General features: G+C 33.3%; 1 protein-coding gene across 2 annotated transcripts; it reads left to right on the top strand.

The window, feature by feature from the left end:
• The first annotated feature begins 514 nt into the window (after window positions 1-514).
• LOC143216302 (diacylglycerol lipase-beta) lies at window positions 515-19,967 on the top strand. 2 transcript variants are annotated; one of them, XM_076439216.1, is made up of 15 exons: window positions 1,291-3,964; window positions 4,054-4,142; window positions 4,229-4,327; window positions 6,555-6,767; window positions 9,750-10,066; window positions 11,806-11,949; window positions 12,289-12,457; window positions 13,019-13,142; window positions 13,214-13,357; window positions 13,923-14,034; window positions 14,374-14,466; window positions 14,558-14,712; window positions 15,840-15,986; window positions 17,327-17,451; window positions 17,994-19,967. In XM_076439216.1, exons 3-15 carry the CDS (start codon window positions 4,233-4,235, stop codon window positions 18,169-18,171), a joined length of 2,016 nt encoding a protein of 671 aa, XP_076295331.1. In that variant the 5' UTR covers window positions 1,291-3,964; window positions 4,054-4,142; window positions 4,229-4,232; the 3' UTR covers window positions 18,172-19,967. The 2 variants fall into 2 exon arrangements, with proteins under 2 accessions (XP_076295330.1, XP_076295331.1); XM_076439215.1 differs by lacking the exons at window positions 1,291-3,964; window positions 4,054-4,142 and adding an exon at window positions 515-1,271 and having other exon boundaries at window positions 17,994-19,966.
• Window positions 19,968-20,249: the final 282 nt, after the last annotated feature.

Genomic DNA, 20,249 nt, shown 5'->3' with positions numbered 1-20,249 from the left:
AATTGTTTTATTTCAGTTGAATATCAGCCCATTGTAAAAGTAAAATGAAAAAAAAAACAAGTTATGCTGGAAGCAATGAAGAAGGATGGTTCCAATAATTTTAAGCTCACGCATATAGAGGGAAAGCAAAGCTTCGCAGCCCAGTAATGAAATTATGGAACAAATCCAGAAACTATATGAACGCTCAAAATAAAAATTAGGAGTAATATTTTTAATTTATTGTTTAATATAATCTAGTTTTCTGATAATAAATGTTGCGTTCTATATTTATTAGCTTTGCTACTATTACTATGGGACAGAGGGAATATAAGATAGGAAGTACTGTAGACGCTTTAAATTCCGATATGAGACAAGTTATTTTTTACGAAATGAACCGCTAGATCGGCTACCCAGGCCACTGCGTGACGCGTCCGCCGGTGGCATAGTTCACCGGTGAGCTGAACCTCAGGCACAGCTAATTAAATGAAAATTCTCGGTCCGCGGTTGAGTGGTAGCGGTGGCAACGAGGAGCAACCGTGACCAACGACGCAACGATAATCAGCGGCCAATCTCTTTTCACAATTATCGTGTAAAGTGCAGAGCCGCGGAGGTTGCTGCAACGGGTGGCGTGCAGACGACAGGGGGCACCTATCCGGCTGGTTGCTCCTACCATTGGTTTTTATCCCCGCGAGGAGTCATTACTTTTTTCGTGAGTGGAGGAACGTGTTATCGAGAGGAACGACGAAGGGAAAGTTCTGGCGGCGCTGGACAGTCGCTGGCAACCAGTTTATAAGATTCGACGCAGGGTGCCACGAAACAAGGTGAACGGGTTTTACGATCGCATTGTATGTGCAGCCTGCCGATCAGCGTCGCGGAGCCGATGCAATTTTTCGTCATTCGCTCTCACGGCTACCGGCACTTTCCGACAAAGCGTCTAACTCCACAGCCGGTCATTCGCGGAAAATCAGTCACGAGCCTCTCGAGGTGTGTGTTCACCGCATTCCTTCCGTACTTTTGCTCCTCAGCGATTTTTCGGTGCTGACAGCAGTGCCAGTGCAATCGGCTACGTCGATCGCGAGTATGAGTGTCGGTGCTTTATGAGGCAGCCAACTCAATTGTGCCGAAACCCAACGAAAAACCAGAAGACCTGCCCGCCGTACTTTAAACGGTAAATACTGGCCAGCATCCTGTCCGGCGACGATCGTCGGGGCTAGGAATCGTGCATGCAGAAAACTGGTATCTCGTGAGTGGTTCAGAGTTCCGCCGGGACGCTGAGACGCTTCACCGATCAGGTAAATTCCTCGAACGTAGTCGTGTAAGGCGAAGTGAATCATTTACCGTGCGTGTGCGTTGCTTAATTAATCGTATACGACGGAAAACAGACTCCGAAGATTTTAACAAAAGCTCTTCAATTGCAATATATAAATCGATGGAGAAGTGTACTCGGTGTCAGTTGTTTTCGCGCCCATTTTATCCGTGATTGACTAAAGACTTTAATATTTTTATATAATAATTATATAGAGTGCTTTGTGGAAAATAAAATTTTCTATTACCAGAGACCGGAGCCTAATTCTTTTATAATTCTAGTAATAAATTGAATAGTTTCTACTGTTTCAAATAGTGCCACTCAATTTTTCCATAAATGTATAGAATCCATAGTCTACTCTTTTATTAGTGTGGTGATTAATTAGGCATCTGACACGTTTGTCAGAATCGACGCTGGGAACTGTCATAAGTTTGACAGGAGAAGAATACTGCCATCTTTCTACGACGTTCTAAATTAATATAATAGACTGGGTTTATACATTTATGACAAAAATGGCATGACTGAAAATAGTAAGAAAATTAAGATATGTTGATGTATTACCTTCAACTTATTGAAATGGTTAAAATAAGAAATAAATTAATTTTGCATAAAGCAACGGTCCGCAGTCTAGTGATAACGTTACAAGACTTTGGCTTTGACGTTAAAAGAATAGTGCGAGAACTTGGCTGGTGCACTGCCGTGCACCTAGATTTGAAAATGTTGTCACTATTTTCAATTGATTGAAATTATTAACAGTACAAATACATTTTTATTTAACTACAGCTGCTTACACTTCAGGTACAAAATGTTTATCTTGCACAAAGATCCGCAGTCTACTAATGGACGATTCGTCGATATTTAAACTATGATAATTTCGTTGAAAAGCATAGTACAACAACAAACAGAGTCTCATTTTAAAGCTTGAACCTCCTACTTTCATTAACCGTCATCCATTTTTGTCTAAAGCAATGTTGCACGACATGACAGGTGGAAAACCGAAGTCATGTTTTCTCTCGAAAATGCTACAACTGGAAACTTTCCTAAAGATATTAAAACATTTCTTTCGTATATAAATCTTCCATCGATTTGAATATTGATGTTTCCCCTTTATAATGACATAAAAAAGCTTGACGTACAATTTTTTTTAGTTATTTTGTTAAGGTTTAAATAAATGGTGTAACCAACTTTACTTGATCCTCGTGTTTGCTCGATAAAACAGTGAAAATAAATCTTATATAAATTTCTAAGGTCTCGTTGTAAGGGGAAGGCATCAATCTTTTAATGTGTGGAAGATCCAATCATGACAAAATTTTTTAAATGTTTTTACAGGGGTTGTTATTTATAGCATTTTTGAGGAAAAATGGGTCTTCAGTTTCTCATCTGTTGTATCGCGTAAAAATAGCTTGGAGGAAAATGAATAATGGTGTGCGACAGTAGAATCTTGAAAAATGACTCAGCTTTATGTGTGTACGAATGTTTTTTACGAAATTACAACAGATTGAACATCGTCAATTAAATACTTTTTGGTAAAAGACTTTCGATAGAATTTCAATAACTATCTCCTACAGGTACTAAACTTTAGAATAAGTACAGCATAAACATTTGTAGCTACAAATAGAGCGACAGTTATCTTTTGCAAAAATGGCACGTATCGGTCAAACACCTGTTGCAATGAAGGCTCGGTTCGTTCAACATGACGTGTCTGCATAAAACTGTTCCACATATACTTTATAAGGAAAACGTTCTACATATTAATCTATACGACTACCGTTATTTAAATAAACTGTAAAATTAACCAAATTAATTGCTGTACCAAATATTTATTCAATTTTTATATAAAAGTATAAATTGTCAGGCTGAAGTAACAGAAATGTGTGCAGCATTAAACGATTAAACACTATAAATGATTAGTATATCAAAATTCGAAATGTTTTAAATTTACAAAGACCAAAACGTTATACAAAGTTTAAACGTTCAGTCAGGCAATGATTCACGTTTCCCAGTAACAATTACAAATTGCAACACGACAGACTGCGAATATAGTGTAAAAAGTCTTGATTAGAGATAGCTAATCTTCTCGCGATACAAACGACAACACTGTCTCATATGCAAAAGACGGGTCTAACGCGAGCGTACGTAATCGCGTCGGCGTGAAATTTCATACTGAACAGCGATAAAACATTACTATAGAATCATCAAGAAACGTTCTAGGCTACCGAGCTGTTTAAGATTTCTCGGGAGAGAAGCAACGAGCGTGCCCACCGAGCGTGCAACAAACATTCGATTAGCTCGAGAAACTAACGTGAGATTAATTGAAGAATACTTTTGCCGATTGGCAACGACGACTGGCAAATGACCGCTTCTCCATTCAAGCAGTTTCATTTATGAAACCGGCGAGCACGATTCATGGAAAACGAGAAACGGAAAGAGTAATGTCCGGAGAATGTAGGCCTTCGTAATGGGAGACGTGGCCGCGCGTGAAAGTAATTGTAGAATTCGGTGCAAAAACCGAATCTTTAACATGGTCAGGTCCAGTTATGCGCAATTGCCTAGTCGGCGTGTTATGTCAATACGCCGAGATGTAGGATAGACAAAGACTTTCTCTCAGCGCTTTCTCTGGTCCGTAGTTCACGATCAAAGAACTACGTTCACGGGAATAGAGACCGAGGCTACCTTGTGGTAAGATAGAGTCATAAAAAAATATATCGGAATCCTTCACGTATGTACCGTTAATAATCTCCATTATTGATGAGTCTGTTATTTGCTAGATACACGTAAGAGAACTTCGTCTGCCGATTCGAGTTATAGAAAGTTAAAAATGTGTCGAATGATGTTTTTATTCAATTCTATTGACATGGTATTCGAATGTTGCTAATTTTGTTAAGCATCAACGTCTAGTCAGCTTCACAGAGGAAAGTACATATTCTATTTTATTTATTCCAGGGAAATGCCTGCGATAAAACTTTTCGGACGGAAATGGCTAGCCGCGACCGATGATCTAGTTTATCCGGGCTTGTTCGAAATTTTCATTCGAACAGTATGGTAAGTACCTTTCTTCTTCGCAATCATTCTTTTTATTAACGCAATTTTAATCTCAAGGAAGAAATTACTTTGCAGTACTGTACAGACGTTTCACTACATTATGATACTTTACACAATACAATACTTTACCTTTACAATACTTTACTTTAACTCACAGTCATTCAGAAACGAGTAGGTCTGAAGGGTAGGACATTACATGAGAGCAGAAGAAGAACATGTAGTTTTTGTAAATGCTTGATAAATTTTGACCTCTGATCTTCAAATGTGGGGCATTGCCATAGTTAGCCATAGTACATGGTACATGTTGATATGCAGTAATATGCATTGATATTGTGGATCGTTTATTATTATGTACATAATGTCCTGATATGCATCTGTTTGTTTATTATGAATGTGAATAAAATGCAGTTGCACTTTTCATTTTTCGAAGTACATGAAAGTTTTTCTGTACAAATATTAGCATCGTTTTTTTTTAAATGGGCCAAACGATCTCAGTTTTTCCACCAAGCTAAATGGAGCAGTTTACTACTAGACGATGTGTAATGAAAATTTTGGAAAAATTGTGTTTAGTCTCAATTACGAAAAAAACAGTAGAAGTTGCTTTTTACAACTTTTGTTATTGGAGCATGTAACGAAAAGTCTACATGCTAAAAATGTCATCAAAGTTGATTAAATGGTTTATGAGTTATATACGATTAAAAATGGTGATAAATATAATTGTAGATTACTGTTAATTGTATAAATTAAAATGCAATTAAACGTAATTTAATTTTTTATGACGTCACATTAGAAAACTTGTGATTTAATAAAATTCCATTGCCTTTTACGTTCTTTTGCACGCAACGTAGGAATATGCTCGTGCATGTTGACGTATCTCGTCAAGTCAGTAATCTTTTTTTCTAGAACATGCTATTGATGTTGATTGATTGATAAATTAACGACGTTTATTCTATTCGTACGTGTAGGGAGCGAATATTTATGCTGTATATATAGCACTTCTTAGAGCAGCACTTGTTAGAGCAGAAAATTCTTAAATTTGAAATTTTGATTTTCCATTCAAAATGAAATTCCTTAATAACAGAGAGCAATCGAGAAAAACAACTTTTAAATTCATATTCAAGTTGCTTCAATTTTTCAAACAAGGCCAAACTTACGATTGTACTATTTAAAATTTTCGAGAATCAGAAATAGTATTTTAATAGAATAGACCTGATGCAAAACAGTTTTCGGCAATCAATTTTTCAAAATCACATACGAAATTAATTCTACTAGCATTCTCAACATCGATTAAGTAATTGAGTTTATTATAACGAAATTTTGTGGGATATACGACTAGAAAGCAAGAAGGGAAAGTTGATAACAGACCATAAACAATAATTTCGCTATCGAACTGCAATTATTCCGAACTTGAACTCTGTATTGATACTTTTTGTTTCATTTTATATTCAAACAAAACCGACAAGTTGAAAACATGTGAAAAAGGAGTTGTACACACATTCATCTTCAGAATCATGACCAACTTTCTCGGTATTATTATACCAATTGTTTGAGCAGACACTTATTTCATTACTTGGGCGATCGAGACTTGTAATTTAATGTATATGCATAATTGATGCATAATTACATGCAAAATGTTCTTGTTAATATCACGTGATGTATTTGACAGCTGTCTGATTTTGATGTGTTTAAATGCAAATAAGATCTCCGACATTGTAAATACATACTACTACAATTCCTTTTTTTTGGTATTATAGAAACCGCAATTAGCCAGTATTACTATACAGAGTATCTTACTTAATTGAGACTTCCAGAATATCTTCTATAATATTGACAAAGTAAACAATTTTTAATGTGTAATTTGAATGTTATCAAGTGGTCAATATTCTGCAGGGGTTGTTTGTTTAAATGTTGTTCTTTAAACTCCGAAGATGAAGGTCAAACTTAAATTTCGTTTGCGAGGACAAGGCTTTCCGAAAAATGCTAACACCTGTAAATCTGTAGAAAGTGACTTTCGTAATATTATTAATTAGTTGATTTAATAAATCTAGTGTTCAAATACTTTTTGGATCTACTGTATTTGCAGATATCCTATTTTCTAATTGAATGTCTCATTTACGAATCTATTTGCTGATTCCTTATTACCGATAAAATGTATTGCACTAAGGAAATGTGATCGTAGTACCTGAAATTTCAATCTAATTTGCTATAATTGATTCTGTTTACACAGGTCTATCCTGATTGGCATTGCCTGCGCTCGATACTATCAGTACACATGGAGCTGTCGATTTGGCGGCGATTTGGTTCGCGTGTTCCTTCTGGGACAACTGACATATCTTGTCCTGACCATACTTTTCATGCTTCTAATCGTCAGACACAGTGCGAAAGGATCTATCATGGAAACGAAGGCTCGCAAATACGTGGAACCGCTTCTGACAGTTAAGTGAGTACAACATTTTAATGTGACACGATAATTACCTTATCGAAGACAACGTGAATATATTAACACGTCGGATGTTCACTTAACTTACTTCATGATTCGGGCAATTTATCCGCGGATTAAACGACGTGTCTAGTATTTTCGTTTCACCGAAGCACCGTTGACGAACGATTCGTTAAAAGCACTTTACTCTGCCTTGTTTGTTTCGATTTGTTCCGATGACGCCGAAAATGTTTATTATTATTATAATGTTTATTTTCAAATGAAAATAAAGCTTATTGATTACAGTCAGAGTTGGGCAAAAATTTTTATTCACATAAAATTTTTGGCCAACTCTGATTAGAGTAAGCGTCATTGTATCATCGCAATATTTTGTCAAAAAATGACGAGTTTAATATGTATGAAACATTATCGTTGAATGGTCATTATTAATCGGATACAGGTGATGATTATTGATAAGGTTTTGGGATTATACTGCAGAGTTTTTAAACGAAATTAAAAGCAAAACCAATTATACTAAATGACACCAATACGAATTTGTAGTGCGTTGTTGCGTACTATTTATAATGCAGTCTACAACTATGATTTTCTTAGTGAGATTTTCTTGATGCTCGAGTAATAAGAGTTATAAATTATTGGAAAATTAACTATATTATATATCGGAAAATTAATGTTACCTTTGTATGATTTTGACCATTTTGTATGATGTTCAACATTTCGAGATGCACATAATTTTTGAATAAATCTTCGCTATTTGCTATTTCAATGAAGTTAATGTATCATTTCAACTCTCTTCAAACACATTTCACATTTACTTACAAAATAATCTTAAGCAATTCCATCAATTGTTCATTAGCAACTGTCACAGCAAATTAAAACTTTTCCTCTCCTGAGATCGCGAGACTATGATACATAATTCCATTTAGATTAAGATCTGAATTGCATCTAATTTTTTACTTCTATTTTTTTTTACTTTATTCCCCATTGTGTTTCACAATTAGACAGTTGACTTTACGCATTTATGGAAAAATTGAATAGGTGTATTTAAAACGATAAAAAACCATTAGAGGAGTTGAAAAATATTGTAACATTGTTTTCAAGCTATTAAACATGTTGAGAAAGGAAATGAATTTTTATTTCACTTCAGTTTATTGTACTTCACGTAGAACATTATTTAGCACAAAGATCCGCTGTCTCTATTCATAATTAATAATAATAATTTAATCAACTTCTTCCTCTTTGAAGATTTCTGATTTGAATAATAGATTCAACTGTAATTTACTTCGACGTAATTGGACAATTAGTTGTTCACGGAACTATTTGTTCTATACGACGTTTTACCGTTCCGTATGTGCTTTTGCTTCTTTCGCTGGATGTTTTTATTAATTTCCTTTTTCAAATTACACATTACTTTCCACCTACGTTACAAGATACACGCAAGTTTAGAGGCTAAACAATTTTCTTGCTTTTGATAATCTAATTGTTCGTACTTAACTGTTACTTAACCGGTGTTACGGTCTACTACGTTTAGTGCATAAGATATACGTAATAGGATTAAACAACTATTGAATACATTATTTATACTATGAACAGTTGCACAACACATGGTTAATTCAAAAAGGAAAACTATAGTGTATCATGTAACAGTGACTCTGACCAATTACTAAGGCGAAATTTATTGCCTCAATTTTGCGAAATATCTGTCACTAATATGCTATATCAAAACTAGGTTCTGTGATTAAAAAGCCACCCATTTCTTGCAAAATGTAGGAACCTATTCCATTCCTTTACAAAAACAGTAATTCAGCATGACATAAAGGAATATTTATGTAATAATCCTTACGCAAGATTTGATAAAGGAATATTACACCATTCTAATGTGCATAGATACATATCGTGTGCGTCAGGAATGTGGAATGTAGTGTATAATCGAATCCGGTTAGCTTACGTTTCCGTAAATGTATTTGAACTATTTTCATAAAAGAGGAAGAAAGGGAGAGAAAATATCAAACATTTTCTAATCATTTTCTAATACTGTTACTATTGCTAATCAAGTTCATCACTCGTTGAAAATTTGGAACTCATTCGATCATTATTCAAATTATTAATTACTAACTATTAAATTCTTTTATTATTAACTATTAAATAACTCGTTATATACAATCATGTCATAATTACTAAACTGTGAATTTCGCAAAATAAAAGTTTTCAAGGTCAATTGTAAAAAATAGAAATACTATAAAAATGAACTTTCTCTCTTAATAAATTTAAGAGACTGAAAATATCGTAATAGTGCTCTTAACTTCACCTAATGTCTCCACAGTATGCATTTCACCGATTCAGCTCTATCAAAAATTCATAAAATGTGCAGTCTAATGTTTATACAATGTTATGTAACGATAAATGAATTAGAAAATCATCAAATCCGATTACGATATTCCGTACCATGGATTAATGGCAGCATACGAAAATATGTAAAATTGCATATACATGTTAAAAAAATAGAAGTAACAGTGAAAGGTTTAGTCCTTCGCAATAACCATTATGCTGTAAACGGGGACGGTTGGCAAACGGTGCCAAACTTTTTACCGACAATGTAGCTAACATTAGGTTGATGCAAAGATAATTGCGGTTTTTGTTCTTACATACTCAGGTCAGGTTATATACAGTGAACCACAGTAAAAGGACGATAACTTTTTTTAATATCAGATCATACGACTTGGATTTTTTCGAAAAAAGTTAGAACAATTAATTGACTACATTACGTGCGGAAGAAATTTTGAAAAAATTGAAATTGGTCGGAATTAGAAAGAAAATAATACAAGTTGTTGACAACTTTTTTATATGGGCCAATGTTGAAAATTTAAAAAGTAAAATTTTGTAAAATTTCCTCAAAATCGGTCAGAATTGCTTCAGAAAGATTGCTGACGTTTAAACATTGCAATTCCACTTCCATTGATTGTTTATATTTTCACAATTCCACAGGATATTGCTGCTTCTGCCCGAGATAGCATGGAACGTTTTAGGAAGTATTTGGATGTTCGGTGGTAGCGTAGAATGCGGATATGATCATTACACCATGACCGTTGTTCAAGGATTGGTGCTTTTCGACTGGATCCTCATAGGACTGACTATTTTCGGCCTAGCGTTGATTTTTGATCCACTAGGTTCGATTGAGAACAAAAACCTCGAAAGTTTGGCTGAACACAGTAAGGTGTCCAGCATTTGGTTGCGTAGATTCAAGTTTCTCTGGTGGATGCGAAAAGACGAGAGCGCTAATGAGACCTTACAACATATCGCTGGTGAGACATAGGTACGGCTGGCCTGGAAAGAGTCCTGCCGCATTGGAGTTGTAACAATGTTGCTTCCTAAACCCTCTATGACTCCTCTCGGAATTTGTGGGACTCGAAATGTTACTAACCCTCGGGTGGCGATGCCTACGTTTGTTTGAATGCAATATTTCAAAGAGTATGTCCAGCCAGTCAAAACAGAACAATCTCGAACACCCTCTAAAATGAAGTGTCTTCCATTTAGAAGAGTCATTTTAGATTTCGGTCTGTTTTTTATTTCTGAAGATTAGAGTTGTCACTCTTCGACACGTGGTTAGTAAAATTGTAAAAAATATAACAGTTTTTTTATAATTTCAAATAAAACTTCTTAATGAAAGACCCTGTAGAATAACATATTTAAAATCAGTTCAGATGCAGGTTTCTTTTGAGACGTTAGAAGAATTAGTTTACGTATAAAATTTTGAAAATCGTGAAGTAAACAAACATCGTAATAACTCGTCAAACGTTACCCAATTTCGACGAAACTGTGCATACGAATTTAACCCATAAACATTCAACGTTTGACAACAATTCTTAAATTGATTATAAAAGAATTGGGTAACTAATCATTTCAATTAAATTGTTTTTCATTTGTTCTTCCATCTATAGTATATTAACTTGTTGAATATACTCAATCATAGTATCCACTACGATATAAAAAGAAGTCTATTCAGAGTATTGCACAACGAGCCACGTCTAATCAAGTTTGTTCTTTTATCTTACAATGTAGAGTTAATGCTATTTATTACACGATTCTCGGTATCGCAACTTCCGGTGATGCATAAACCAAGACCTCGTCCGTATTAGAAGGTGAAGTTGTGAGAAACTTGGACTAAACTTCCGACAACATATCGCTTTCAGCATGTGCTTTTAACAATTATTTGGGGAACGCCTTTACTCCATTTTACATACTTTACTGTATGTTTTAACAGAAACATGTGAAGTAATTCTAACCTGTTGCATTTCGAAACCTCGTACTCTATCTTGTAACAACTTCTTCGAAAGCATTAATTGATGCTAGATCCATCGTCATGAGAAAATTCCTGAATATTCTAAATTATGTAAAATTTGCTTCTATATTTGTTAATTCATGAACGACTTGCTACATCTAGTATCATCTTCCATACAAATCGCTAAACGATTTCTGAATATAAGCTATTTCTGTCTTTAGACACATCGATAATTTGCATTAAGAAGAAATGTTCAGGAACAAATCTGTTAGACAGTGAAAGAATTAAAATATGTCATGAATTTTTCCAGTTGATTAATCTCTCTCGCACGCCACGCTCTCAAATATGGAAGTAGCTTTCTTATACATTCCGAATTTCAACAATGATTCTCTATGATGGTTTTTCATCTCATGCATACCATAATATAACATATATTAATACACCAACAATTTCGTAACAGTCACGTAACACTTTCTTCCTTTACATTTCCTTTAAAACTAGCATAGTATCATATAAAACTAATATTATGTGATTAAATATATAAAGAAATATCGATATATGTAATATTAAAACTCTGACAGACTCTTTGAATCCAGCTTTTGTTATTCTTAACATATTTTCTTTTGTATGAACTCATTAAAACCGTTGGTATCCTTTTGTCTCAAAGTGAAATAACTAAATTTTGTTCGTTTTCAATTTTGTTCCATTACGAAAATTAATGATAAACCTATTGATTAATATAATAACGAATTCATTTTTTAGGTTTGATTACTGCTCTGTTCCGAGGAACAGACTTGGTTCCTTCAGACGTAATGGCAGGAGTGATTTTGCTAAGGATACGTCAGAAACGAGAAATCCATGAACTACGTCGACTGAATCTCTTAGTTAATCCAGTAACCACACCAGGTACACATTTTCATTATAGAGTGTATAAATTTAATACCAATCTTTATAGAAAATTGAATTATATTACTAAAGGATTAAACGTGTTAGACATTTTGTTGTCTTTAATGAAACAGCTATTAATTTAAATTAATCGGCCGAAACTAGTTAATATGATAATTTTGATCTGTAACTAAGTAATCTAAATTTTAGATCACTAACAAAATGTGTAAAGATTTACTATCAGAAAGTTTTACCGTTTGCCTTGGACATTTCTTCACGTACGACGTATTGAACAAATGTATATTCGTTTGTTTTGTAGGAAGTGATGACGGTAATTTATATGTTTTTTTTTTATTATAGATGTGTCCGTCATCTTCGCTAATACACCTAGTTGGATGTCCTTGGAGTCCGCTTGTCATTACATGAAGCTATCATCAGCATGTTATGGATGGTTATATGTACTTTATAAACACACATGCACCGGATGGTTTCACATTATACAGAACTTAACCTGTTGCTCCTGTTTTGGGTAAATATGCAAAACGTTCAAAAGTTTTCGATATTACCCAAATTCTCTTCCTACACGCAGCATTTCAAACGACTGCGAATAATGAGTACTTTTGAAGCTATTTCGAGGATTCTCGCTACTGTGGAATTACTTTTCATATTTTTCACATTGTTGAAGGAAATTGCTAATTTGCATTAATTGCCTTCACGTAATATTTCTGTAACAATAACCCTTAAGTGAACCTTCAAAATCTGCTTTAAAAAAGCAATAATTCGATTATATTTAATATTGATCTGTATTGTACTATCGTAAAATTGCACCAAAAATAGTTATATTATTAATAGTTGCACGTTAAATAATTATATTGGCACTAATTTGAGTGGGGCCTCACCAGCCCCGCAATAATTTACTCAATTAAAAATTTAATTTAAAATTAAAAATCACAACTGTCCCCTAACGAAAATTTGTTTGCATTCAATATATCTGCATATATTAAAAATATAAAGCTTAACGCCAGAAAAAAAATTGATTATACTAACCGAGTCAATCGAATACTTGTATCAATTAGCAATTCGATTACAGGCGAAAACGAACTGCGATCACCGGTGATAATTGTTGCTACTGCTACTTAGCCGGTCTGAAATACTTATCAGACTTATCCGTAGACGACATTTTGTATGCCTCATTTAAAAATCATTTATGCGAGGTTGGTATTTACTTTATCCGATTGTAATGCTTTGACTAAAAGGTTATTCCTTTCTGTACAATTATTTCTAGATACCATTCTGTGTCGTCGTAGATCATAAAACAAACAAAATCGTCGTTGTTATACGAGGCACTCTATCATTACGTGATATACTGACGGATATTGCCGCGGATTCAGACGTTTTTGAATGCGAAGGCCTTCCACCGGGATCGATGGTAAATATTAGACTAAGAAAATCAAACATTTATTATTATTAAACAGTTTTCGCACATACTTGGTTATTTGAATACTATTTACACGACTCATCGACATATCTTCGATTCATTTGACAATAATTTAACAAACTAATTGCAAAACATGGGTTATTCCAATGGTATTTAATGAGATTTTATATTCGGTGAATAATAATAAATCGGAGATAATATTAATGCCGCGTCTCACCCTTGATAAAATTAATTTCCTCTTGCAATAATTTAATTTCCACCTACATATTGCGAGTTGTTGTGCCTAACGTACATAATTGTATATCTCTGAATATTTAATTTGTACATGGAAAAGTTGTCCTGGAAAAATTAATTTCTTAATATTTGAAGAACTAGAAGATAGTTTTTAATTGGAACAATTCATTAGTTAAAAAATGGTAATTGCTATTGCGAAATTGAGCAGGTATAATTTTCTCTGTTCAAAAACCCCTTAAGGACATTATTTATTAAAAGGATTTTCACATACTTACTTTAATTATGTAAAACTTTTAACATATCCACAAATGTTTACCCGTAGGGTCACAGAGGTATGATAATAGGAGCAAAGGTAATTTTGAGGCAACTGAAGGAACATAAGATTTTGGAACGAGCATTCAACACGCACCCCAACTATGATCTAATGATTACAGGTAAATTAAAATATTGTTTAGCGACCTTCCGTTACATTTTTCTTTCCTATCTAAATAATTTTACATATTAATAATTTCTCGATTCCAAATGTAAAGTCGAGTATTTAGAAAAGAAATGTTAAAAAATGACTTCTAAAATGATTATAAACGTACATGATACAATACTAGACCTATCAATATATTATGATGTAATGTTCAAATCAGTTCCTCTAAAATGATGTACATTTTATTTGTTTAAAAATACTCGGTAAAGTAAATAATTATGCAACGGAACTATGACAACTACTCTCTCGCCTACAATTATATACTGTTGTTTTAAGTATAGTAAAAACTTTTCAGGTCATAGCCTAGGTGCTGGCATAGGCATTCTCTTAGCGTTTTTATTGAGGCCTCAGTATCCAAACGTGAAGGTCTATGCATTCGCTACACCAGGTAAGCGTACCATGTAATAATCTTAAATTATTGTTACAAATTTCTCGTTGATTTTGAGAATTTTTAACTAGAACGAAACGATTCTCTCTAGCTGGCGTCCTCTCCCGAGAAATTGCCAAAATCTCGGAAGATTTTGTCCTGACAATAGGAGTTGGTGACGATTTCGTGATGAGACTCAGCGTTGATAGTACAGAGAACTTGAGAACATCTTTACTGATGACACTCCGAGCCTGCCGATTACCCAAAGTAATTAACTAGATTACACAGTCACAACTAATCGTAAGATTAGAAAAATATTAGAAAGATTGACAATTTTGTATGCCTCGCCAACGAGAATACATTCTCATTGAATTGTACATTCAGGTCAAAATATTCATTTTTACGTATTATAATCTCATTGGGAAAAAATACCACAGCAAAAAAAGGACACCCGCAGTGATTTACATTTGACATTTTAGTTTAGCATTTGAGATTACAGTGTGTCAAGTACATTTACCCCAAGTAGAATTTTATTTCTTCTTCTACAGAAAATGGGAGCTCGTATGGTAAATAATAGGGGTGTGTGAGATCCCGGTCGGGACAGAATCCCGAGAATATCCAGGATTCCCGAGAATTTTCGAGATTCTCGAAATTCTCGGAATTCCCGAAAATATCTGTGATTCCCAACATTTTGAAGTTTCTCTTCTACTTCCAATAACCACAAGAATCCGAAACCCATTGTGTTCTCGAAGATTACATATCTTATTAGTCAGCTGAAATTTTTAAGAATGACGACACTTTCGGGAATCCCAAATATTATTCTATATATCTCGTAGATTGTCGGGAATCCCGGATATTTTATGAGAATCTCGCACACCCCTATAAATAATACATCATTCGATTAATATATGAAAACGTCATCAGCAATTAAAAGTGTAACGTAGGCTATGAAAATTCATGAAAATTGATTAAAATTCATCTTTGTGGTATATTCCTTGTGGTACATTGTTCGTACATTCCTACAAATCTGGTTTTTATGCAGATTTTTTATAAGCATAATAGCATATGAAAAGAATAAAAAAGCTGTTTTGCAAGTACACTATTCTTTAAAAAAACACGAATTTATGAGAAATAAATGATGTGATAATACATTAATGAGTTCGATTTTGCTACTATGTATGTATGACGTCTTTCATGCGCGTGAAGCGCGGCAGTTTACATTTGCATATGCGTAATCTTTCGTATAAAGGGTAGGGCACAATCGTGAATTTTTCCAACACTTACGTCAACCAGACGAGATGATGTGAATATTTTTAACGTTAAGCTTTAACAATAGTTTAAGAATCTGAATAAATTATTATAATTAACTCATCATGGAACATTTGCTTTTTCAGTATAGGGTGGTCCTGAATGGATTGGGCTATATTTTGTTTGGAATACCAGAAAAGGATCTTGACAAAACTTGGAGTACATGCAATGTAATAACTACATCAGACGGACAATCGCCGTTGCTCAGTGGACGGGAAGCCACGAGAGTTGAGGTAAATATTTTCCCGCCATTTTTCACTACAGTCACTTCTCGACTTACGACGGGGTTTGGTTCCGCAACTTTCGACGTAAGTCGAAATGGTCGTAAGTCGAATTTCACACACATACAAAAATAAATAATATAATTATAATAGACATATTAGTGTCTAAATACTTAGGACCTCGATTAACCGGCTTGATCGGGAGACAAACAGCCCGGATAAATTACATAATTAAAATGTACATTATATTCCAAAGTAAATTTTTTATTTCCCTACATAATATTTAAAAGCGTATTTGTTTATAATCGGGATCCGGTTAATCGAGGTTCTACTGTATATTATAGAATTATATTAAGGAATTATATTATAGAAAACTATAAAAAATTGATACATTTAAAAATTTTTTTTATGAAATTTTTTCGTCGTGTCATTGTGATAAATCGAGAAGTTACTCTATTGTTTCATATTATATTATTCAATGCATTCAAAAAATATTAGGGAAAAGTTGTGAATAGCACAGCAGTTAAGAAATTTTGGAGCCTCGAGGAAAGAGTACTTCTACAAAAAAAGTATACATATATGTATACATAGATGCAATTTTGTTCTAATATTCCATCAAAATAATCTACTTAGAATAAATTATTATTTATATATTGTTTCACATTTTGTAAGTGTCCCAAAAATATAATTTTGGTATCACCGACTATAAATTCTTTTCTACATGTTCTGAAAAAAAAGAAATTTTCAGTTTCTAAATATTTAGTCAGACCATTCAAAAAACTTTTCGATATCTTATAAAATATTTAGTCCCCGATGTATGATCCAAAAAGTGAATATTTAACAATTACGATTGAGGCATTTTTAAAAATTATATTGGGTTGGCAAGAAAGTAATTTTCGGTATTTTAAGGTGAAATAGAGCCCAATGTTTTTATCCAAGCAATGAATTTTAATGAATAAAATATTATCCCTTTTCTTCGATGATCTGTTGCCAAAAAGAATAAATAAGAAAATATGTTATTGATTAAAGTCCATCGTTTGAATAAAAAAATTCGGTTTTTTTCACCTTAAAATACCGAAATTACTTTCTTGCCAACCCAATATTACTTATTACCCAATTGATTACTGTTGCATCAATCTTGTTCGATTTTGTAAATTTAATTTGGAGATTATAAATAGGTTCCTATGAAAAAACTGTTGTATTATACTATGACAACGATAGATTGCAGATAGTTGCAGAAGTTTATCGTCAGATACTGTATGTGCATAATTAATGATTTAAGAGAATTAATTTGGCTACCTTTCTCCATTAAGCACATGAATTTACCGACTAATATTCATATTATCTTGCAGGAAAATAATATTTATGATCAAGACATTACGAGGAGGAGGTTCTCGAAGGTGAGACTGTATGTTGGAGGAAAAATACTTCACGTCACTAGGATCAAGTCGGAAGGAAAAGAGTCGGAAGGAAATAGGTGCGACATTGACTTAATTTTCATAACTGTCTTACAACTTATTTCTTTTTCGACATGCTGATTGCTGTAGTGGTAATCTGTAACCTTCGTCTGTCTCGTCATTGAGATCATGGTGATCACAACTGATCAATAGCATTCATTATAAGTTGGATGTCTGATTAAACAATATTGAATAATGCAAGAAGCTAGATTGTCGTGTAGTATAAAAAAATGACTAGTCGATAATTAATAATTTTAGTTTAGCAACGAGTAGAAGCTACATATATGAAAAAGAAAACTTTTATAGTTTACTGGATTTTACAGTTACATTTTACAAAAATTAGATTTTAGAGAGATATTTTAATAAATATAAGATTTAATTTTTAACTTAAATTTAATAGACAGAAAAGATCCTTAATGGAAATATTTAAATATTTATATTTTAAATATTCATATACTGTAACTAATACAAAACTACAATTAACTAACAATCTCTAAACTTATTGATCTCACATTTTCGTAAGCTTCGAAATGTTACAATATATCACTTATTTTTTTTACAGCAAAAGGGACGGGGAAAAAGAAAAAAAATACGAGATGCGATGGGCGCAACCGGAAGAATTTAATGATATGATAGTAATGCCACGGATGTTGCTAGATCATATGCCAAACTCCATAGAACATGCTATAGAGACCTTATTGAAACAACAAAATGATCTGCCATATTACATTGATCCATGATCGAATCCAAAGAATAAGTTCTTATTGACGAAAGAGACATGAGGAATACATGCTCAAAGATCACCAAAATTTATTTAATTTCATCTAACTTACTTATTTAATTTTTATACGCGTATGTTGTCGATATATTATAATGTAAGCGTCTAATATTTTGCCTTCAAAAGGAATTATATGTGTTGTAATTTATGCTACTTTCTAGACTGCGGTGAAGTAAAGTTTACATTTCTGTATTTCCGCTTTCATAATATATTTGTAAATATTTTTTCTGCAACTCCCTTCAATCTTAAATCAATCATTTCATATTTTGCTTCAATTTGAATGTATTTTTTAAAGTACAGTTCAGAACCAATGTATGTCTCCCGTATAAACACAGCATTTAGCAAAACTTTTATAGAATATATAAAAATAAAAATTCATTTTCTTATTATTGAGACTTAAATAAAAAAATCTGTGTCGAAAACTACTTCAAAATATGGAAAATACACGTTACCACTCGTAGGTATAGTATTTACCTACTGTCAGTGTACTCGCTAGATAACACATCGAATCAACAAAATTTTGCACCTACGAAGTCAGAAACACGCAAACGTAATTAACCTTCGATCGGAGATAATGAATTTGACGGATTTAATGCACCAAAAATTTGAAAATAACCTTTTAATAAAATGTGTTTCTACTTATTTAGCCTACTAAATTATTTTATATTAAACGAAAGAATTTTCATTTTTCAATCTACTAAAAAAGAAGGTACATAATACTAGCATACGCGAGGAATGTTAATACATCAATAACCCAATCAATTTTTCTGTCATATGTTCGTATGGTTGCACAGCCTCATTACCAATTTCGTATCGTGTTCTACATTACTGCAACTCATGAATCTGGGTGTATTATTGAGAATCGACTGTCTGGTATGCTTGATTTCTATTACCAATGTTTCTATTTCTATTTCTATTACCATGTGGCATCTTCGTCGAAGAGGCACAAAGTCTCAGAAAGAAATATTATATCGATAAAAATAATGGAAAACGCAGGATCTCCAACTTTGAATCGATAAATTTTTTTAACATTATATAATATAATGTTAAATTGTTTAAAATATTAACACACCGATTATCCGAGTCTCACCACGTGGTGTTTGCTGCGAGGGTGAGATCCACCCACTCATTATTTTTTTATCGCCTCACCAGACTGTGGAAATTACAAAATTATAAAACACAATTGTAGAATGTATTCTCGTTGGACTTTTGGGACGTTGTGGGCTCAAAATCAAAGGTGGAGGACAGTACTTTATCACAGGTGTAAAGGTAAAAAAGGAAACAAAAGAGCATATCGAAAAATTAATGAAACCCACCCCAGAGAAAATTGTGAATGTTTTCAACAAGAATTTTGTACAAGATATTTTATATATTTCTAATATGAGTAACAAACGTAAAGGTATATAGATATATGCAAAAATCAATAATACCCGATCATCAATATGAACAAAATAGACTCGAATTTTTTTAACTATCGGTAAAGTGGAATGCTACTTAACTCTGCACGGGCATAAACGAAATCCATGTGCCCATAAGGTTCCAGAACTCCATTATCAATTGTGTGTAATGGTCGACCATACCGATTGTAATTAACATTGCATCCCTGCGCTTTTGATAATAAGAATGAAGATAAAAAATTGTTACTATAAATACAATTTTTGTATGACTGAGAATGGATTGAATCTCTCTCACTGGCGATTGTATTGTTAACACAGTAGCAATATCGTATAGTCACAATCTAATAAATTATTTATGTCCCACACTTGCTATTTGACCAACCGTGACCATTCTGCTTGCTGTAATTTCAGAATTCTACGTTCTTCAACATAGAGGGCGCAAGATTAATGATTTTTAGCAACAAATTGGCATTCCACATCGTGTAATGCAAAGCTTCGCGAGCTGATTGTGGTCCACTACACGTGCTATGAACAATCTATGTCTTGGGAGTATTGAATTTTTTCTGAAAGCGATACTTGGAAGCGAATGGGGTCACAGAAAACGAGGAAAGATTTTCTTTAGATTTTTTCGGAGTAGAATTCC

This window comes from Lasioglossum baleicum, chromosome 15 (genome assembly GCF_051020765.1).
Source record: "Lasioglossum baleicum chromosome 15, iyLasBale1, whole genome shotgun sequence".
Lineage (NCBI taxonomy): Eukaryota > Metazoa > Arthropoda > Insecta > Hymenoptera > Halictidae > Lasioglossum > Lasioglossum baleicum.
Note: the sequence above shows the minus strand (reverse complement) of the source record. Positions and strands in the feature narration are given on the sequence as shown.